General features: G+C 31.7%; 1 protein-coding gene across 1 annotated transcript in view; it reads right to left on the reverse strand.

Moving 5' to 3' along the window:
* The window catches only part of LOC17895773 (jacalin-related lectin 16), an 8,063-nt gene extending 5,772 nt beyond the window's left edge, over positions 1 to 2,291 (reverse strand). The window contains exons 1-2 of the mRNA XM_023787489.1: positions 2,073 to 2,291; positions 1,792 to 1,996 (exon numbers count right to left, since the gene is read on the reverse strand). Coding sequence (XP_023643257.1) covers positions 1,792 to 1,996; positions 2,073 to 2,291 — 424 coding nt within the window. The remainder of the gene's footprint in view (positions 1 to 1,791; positions 1,997 to 2,072) is intronic.
* Between the last annotated feature and the right edge of the window lie 4,687 nt (positions 2,292 to 6,978).

Genomic DNA, 6,978 nt, shown 5'->3' on the forward strand with positions numbered 1-6,978 from the left:
GTCATCCACTCAATATCTAAGCTAAGAAGGAGATGGATTCTTTTGTAAAGATGAGTGACACAAAAGAAAGAGAATATGGATTTTGATTTGAGAGGCACAAAGGATTGGTTAGGGACATATAAATATAGGGAACTGTTTTTGTAGATTTCAAAACCCTAAAAAAAATTAATTTGCTATTAACTTTTTTTTTTGAAAAATTTAGATTTATTTCCCTCTTACAGTCAACAAAATGAAGATTAAAATGATTTCTTTCCCTATTGACATAATATTCTACCAAAAATTTGTTTTTTTAAATGTTGACTGTGAATTCATGAATATTTTGTTTTTTACTATAGAAACATATCTTTTTTTATTTTAATTCAAAAGAATGTGTCTATGTCTATATATATATATATATATGATGTGTGAATACATGTAAAACATCTTTACCAAAAAAAATACATGTAAAACATTTATCTTTTATTCCGGTTATGATAAATAAATATTTGAAACTAATAGAATTCGGGAAAAAAATTTATCATTTGAAAATGTATCAGAACAACAAAATTAAAGACCGCATCATGTAAAGATGTCTATACCTTAGGCATGATTTTGAGGACAAAATAAATCTTATATCAAAAGATTAGTCAAACACCAAAAACATTATTAGACTAACTTGAAAACTGAGACCATATAATCTTCTAACTAGTAATTTTAAGGGTTACTCTTCTTTTTTTGGATGTAAATGTTAAATTTTATACCAATTTATTTATTTATTTGCATACAACTTATTAAATAACCGAAGCGGAATGACGATAGACAGAAAAAGTTTAAACAAAATTTACACAAAACCAAAACAGAATGATCAATTGTTTCACGGATGGCATGGAATTGTACTTCAGTCCAAGAAGAAGATGTGTGAGTTGGTGTTCCTTCCAGATAGTATAAATAGTGGCTTGAAAGATGAGCTTAGTGAGAATAGATTCAGGCCGCAGCTGCACCTAGGGAGCTAAGAGGGTTTGAGATGACGAAGAAAGACCAAATTTGGTAGCATCAATATCATGACCAACATTAATGGGGTATCTCTATATCTTAGAGATACCCCTGTAATGTTGGTCTAGAATCCTTAGTTTTTTGGAGCCACCTTCCCCTAGGAGGGGGATGAGGGACCTGAAAGATGCAAGTTGACCATTACCAAGCTCACGTCGCATAATTCATACAAACACTGGCTTAAGTTGTAGCATACATACTTCTAATTGATGATGATAATTTCTTAGAGTCTTCCATTAACCAGAAACTTTTCATGCGAAAATCAAAGGGTTACTTCTTATAGATAGATTCAAACAAAATCTTATTAGAAGCATTCGATACTAAACTCCTCATCACCTTTTCGAAGTCCCGTTACGTAGTAGAGTACATAATCGGATAAGATATTGATGAGAACATAACCGAGATATACCGGTATCAACTAATTAAGATAAGGGTTGAAACGATGAAAATATTATTTGTGATCTTATTGTTGTTAGAGGTTTTGGGTATATTATATTAAATCTTCGATTCATATCTATCTCCATATTCTAAAATTATAGCTGGCCCTTAATATGTATAAATACTCACAACATCTTATAATGAAATATATGGAGAAAAATGTTTAAAGTCTATTGTTCTTATAAGCTCTTAATTGAGACCTATCAGAGATCATTATCTAACATGATCAATCTTGCCCGGAAATGTTTCATTCGAGGTCATAATTTTATATGGAGATAAGCATTATGTAATGGACATGGACTCCAATTTTTTTAAGCATATTACCTATTGTTCCATGGAACTCGATAAACTTGTGACGTTCCTTCTCGAGTTTGAAGCTTGGCTTTGTCTCGAGTCCAAAGAGTTGAGAGGTTCGTATATTTGTCTTGAACCTAAGCATGCGTATAAATTTGGATTTATTTCCATCTACGACATCATCATAACCACCCTCGACAGATATCAAGTATTCACCCGGATGCTGCAACTCAAACTACAAAAACAAGAAAATTCCAAGTAAATAAGTTGAACAAGAGCATAATTAACAAGAAGATTGAAATAATCATCACCTCATCAACTCTAAGTAATGTGTGGCTCCCATGATCCTCTCCAACCACGGTTTGATTGTCCTTGTCGTACAAAAACTTGACACGAATGCGATACCCATCTTGTTGTGTGCTAAGTTTTAGTTGCTTTGTTTCTCTACATGAAATGATAGGTACACGAAGAGCTAGACAAAGATAAGGTAACACAATGTGCCCCAAGTTAAGCAAAGGAGAAAATGTCATTTAAATCCATGAGGACAACATTTTCGTTGATGTACAATATGAACACTACACATGGTAGAAAAAATTCTCAATCTTTTGTTGACTTCTTATTAAGTCATGAAGTCACGTTCACTTGACGGTCGTATGAGACATATGGGCAAACAGAGAAATCATTCACAGAGAATTAGCCGGTTACGAGATCCCGTAAATAACGAAACAACGTCTTTTCTAACATAACTAAAATCCAAAAATTGAAAGTCGAGTTTTAGAAATGACGTCGTTTCATTATAGACGGAATCTCGTTAACGGCTAATTCACCATGTGTGATTTCTCTTTCACTTAACATTGTGTCTCATACGGTGAAGTCAACAAGACTTCATGACTTGATTAAAAGTGGACAAAAGAATGATAATTTTTTTCCACCATGTGAAGAGTCCATGCTTTAAATCAACGAAAATGTAAACTTCATGAATTAAATGATATTTTTCCCGTTAAACAAACAATTATACATAGAAAATTATGATCAAACAAATTTGACTTAAGAGAGATAAATTAATATATCTTTATGTAGGCATGCATTTAATCAAGTGTCAAGAGATCTTGTCTTCTATATATTTTATGTACTACAATAATTAATAGGAAATTCTATATATTTATTTCAAACCTATAAATCTTAAATTTGTTCTACTATTATCGCGCGAAATACTGTTAATATTGATTCTTACTAAACACGATAGTTATTTGAGAAATAAAATCACATCAATGCAGTATAACAACATCATCAAACATATACGTAATATATCCCTAAGAAATAATCCGTATTTTAAAAATGTTATTATTTCATTTGAGGGTAAATTTCATGTTGATATTTCACCCGAAAATATTAGTTTTCAAAATATATAAGACCAATTTTTATATATATATATATATTGTAATGAATGAAGAAAAATAGAAATCATACTTCAATCAACAATCAAATCTAACTAGCTACCCAGATCTACTCAAGCATGTTCTTTATATCATAAACGCAATATGAGAAAATGTTGAGAAAGATATAAAACATACCTTGGCCATCGCTTTAGAGGCATGATGCGTAGCGTCGGAGACGAAAGACTTATGAGCTTTGTGATCATTCTTTGGCGGAAGACCAATAGAGTTGTTCATTCATCACATAACAAGGATACTTTTGCCTGTTGCATTTGTTGAACCAAGATCTACTCAAATAAGTTCTTTAATCATAAACGCAATAAGAAAAGATGTTGAGAAAGATATCAAATGTACCTTGGTGGCCATCGATCTAGGCATGATGTGTAGGTCGGAGACTAAAGACTTATGAGCTTTGTGACCATTCTTAGGTGGAAGGCGTTAGAGTCGATAAGAGATGTCATCCACTCAATCTTTTGTAAAGATGAGTGACACAAAATAAAGAGAATATAGATTTTTATTTGAGAGGCACAAAAGATTGATTAGGGACAAATATATATAAATAGGGAACTGTGATTTCAAAACCCTAAAAAATTAATTTACTATTAACTTTTTATTTGAACAATTTAGATTTATTTCCCTCTTACAGTCAACAAAATGAAGATTAAAATGATTTCTTTTCCTATTGACATAATATTCTACCAATTTTTTTTTTTAAAATGTTGACTGTGAATTCATGAATATTTTGTTTTTTACTATAGAAACATATCTTTTAAAAAAGAAATCAAAAGAATGTGTCTATGTCTATATCTATATATTTTTATATGATGTGTGAATACATGTAAAAAAACTTAATAAAAAAATATACATGTAAAATTTTTTCCTGTTACGATAAATAAATATTTGAGAGAAAACTTGAGAAAACAAATTATGATGTAATCAATAGAATTTGGGAAAATTTTTTATCATTTCAAAATGTATTAGAGCAACAAAATTAAAGACCGCATTATAAAAAGATGTCTATACCTTAGGCAAGATTTTGAGGACAAAATAAATCCTAGATATATTAAAAGATTAGTCAAACACCAAAAAATTATTATATATATTAACTTGAAAACTGAGACCACATAAATACATAATCTTCAAACTAGTAATTAAAGGGTTACTATTCTTTTTTGGGGTGTAAATGTTAAATTTTATACCATTTTATTTATTTATTTGCATACAACTTATTAAATAACCGAAGCGGAATGACGATAGACAGAAAAAATTTAAACAAAATTTACACAAAACAAAAACGAGAGAATGATCAATTGTTTCACGGATAGCATGGAATTGTACTTCAGTCCAAGAAGAAGATGCGGGAGTTGTGTTCCTTCCGGATAGTAGAAATAGTGGTTTGAAAAATGAGCTTAGTGAGAATAGATTCAAGCCGCAGCTGCACCCTAGGGAGCTAGGAGGGTTACGTTTGATATGGCGAAGAAAGACCAAATTTGGTAGCATCAATATCATGACCAACATTATTAGGGGTATTTAGAGGGCTAAGATACCCCCGGTAATGTTGGCCTAGAATCCTTAATTTTCTGGAGCCACCTTCCCCTATGTGGGGGATGAGGGACCTGAAAGATGCAAGTTGACCATTACCAAGCTCACGTCGCATAATTCATACAAACACTGGCTTAAGTTGTAGCATACATACTTCTAATTGATGATGGTAATTTGTTAGAGTCTTCCATTAACCAGAAACTTTTCATGTGAAAATCAAAGGGTTACTTCTTATAGATAGATTCAAACAAAATCTTATTAGAAGGATTCAATACTAAACTCCTCATCACCTTTTCGGAGTTCCGTTAAGTAGTAGAGTACATAATCGGATAAGAGATCATTATCTAACATGATCAAACTTGCCCGGAAATGTTTCATTCGAGCTCATAATTTTATATGGAGATAATCATTATGTAATGGAAGGACATGGACTCCAATTCTTTTAAGCATCTTACCTATTGTTCCATGGAACCCGACAATCTTGTGACGTTCCTTCTCGAGTTTGAAGCTTGGCTTTGTCTCGAGTCCAAAGAGTTGAGAGGTTCATATATTAGTCTTGAACCTAAGCATGCGTATAAATTTGGATATATTTCCATCTACGACATCATCGTAACCACCCTCGACAGATATCAAGTATTCACCCGGATGCTGCAACTCAAACTACAAAAACAAGAAAATTCCAAGTAAATAAGTTGAACAAGAGCATAATTAACAAGAAGATTGAAATAATCATCACCTCATCAAATCTAAGTAATGTGTTGCTCCCATGATCCTCTCCAACCACGGTTTGATTGTCCTTGTCGTACAAAAACTTGACACGAATGTGATACCCATCTTGTTGTGTGCTAAGTTTTAGTTGTTTTGTTTCTCTACATGAAATGATAGGTACATGAAGAGCTAGACAAAGATAAGGTAACACAATGTGCCCCAAGTTAAACAAAGGAGAAAATGTCATTTAAATCCATGAGGACAACATTTTCGTTGATGTACAGTATGAACACTACACATGGTTGAAAAAATTCTCAATCTTTTGTTGACTTCTTATTAAGTCATGAAGTCACGTTCATTTGACGGTCGTATGAGACATATGGGCAAACAGAAAAATCATTCACAAAGAATTAGCCGGTTACGAGATCCCGTAAATAACGAAACAACGTCTTTTCTAACATAACTAGAATCCCAAAATTGAAAGTCGAGTTTTAGAAATCACGTCGTTTCATTAAAGACGGAATCTCGTTAACGGCTAATTCACCATGTGTGATTTCTCTTTCACTTAACATTGTGTCTCATACGGTGAAGTCAACAAGACTTCATGACTTGATTAGAAGTGGACAAAAGAATGATAATTTTTTTCCACCATGTGAAGAGTCCATGCTTTAAATCAACGAAAATGTAACCTTCATGAATTAAATGATATTTTTCCCGTTAAACAAACAATTATACATAGAAAATTATGATCAAACAAATTTGACTTAAGAGAGATAAATTAATATATCTTTATGTAGGCATGCATTTAATCAAGTGTCAAGAGATCTTGTCTAATATATATTTTATGTACTACAATAATTAATAGGAAATTCTATATATTTATTTCAAACCTATAAATCGTAAATTTGTTCTACTATTCTTCGCGTGAAATACCGTTAATATTGATTCTTACTAAACACGATAGTTATTTGAGAAATAAAATCACATCAATGCAGTATAACAACATCATCAAACATATACGTAATATATCCCTAAGAAATAATCTGTATTTTTAAAATGTTATTATTTCATTTGAGGGTAAATTTCATGTTGATATTTCACCCGAAAATATTATGTTTTGAAAATATATAAGACCAATTTTTTTATATATATATTGTAATGAATGAAGAAAAATAGAAATCATACTTCAATCAACAATCAAATCTAACTAGCTACCCAGATCCACTCAAGCATGTTCTTTATATCATAAACGCAATATGAGAAAATGTTGAGAAAGATATAAAACATACCTTGGCCATCGCTTTAGAGGCATGATGCGTAGCGTCGGAGACGAAAGATTTATGAGCTTTGTGATCATTCTTTGGCGGAAGACCAATAGAGTTATTCAATTCATCACATAACAAGGATACTTTTGCCTGTTTCATTTGATGAACCAAGATCTACTCAAATAAGTTCTTTAATCATAAACGCAATAAGAAAAGATCTTAAGAAAGAGATCAAATGTACCTTGGCGGCCATCAATCTAGGCATG

The sequence above is a fragment of the Capsella rubella genome, unplaced genomic scaffold (genome assembly GCF_000375325.1).
Source record: "Capsella rubella cultivar Monte Gargano unplaced genomic scaffold, Caprub1_0 scaffold_2, whole genome shotgun sequence".
Lineage (NCBI taxonomy): Eukaryota > Viridiplantae > Streptophyta > Magnoliopsida > Brassicales > Brassicaceae > Capsella > Capsella rubella.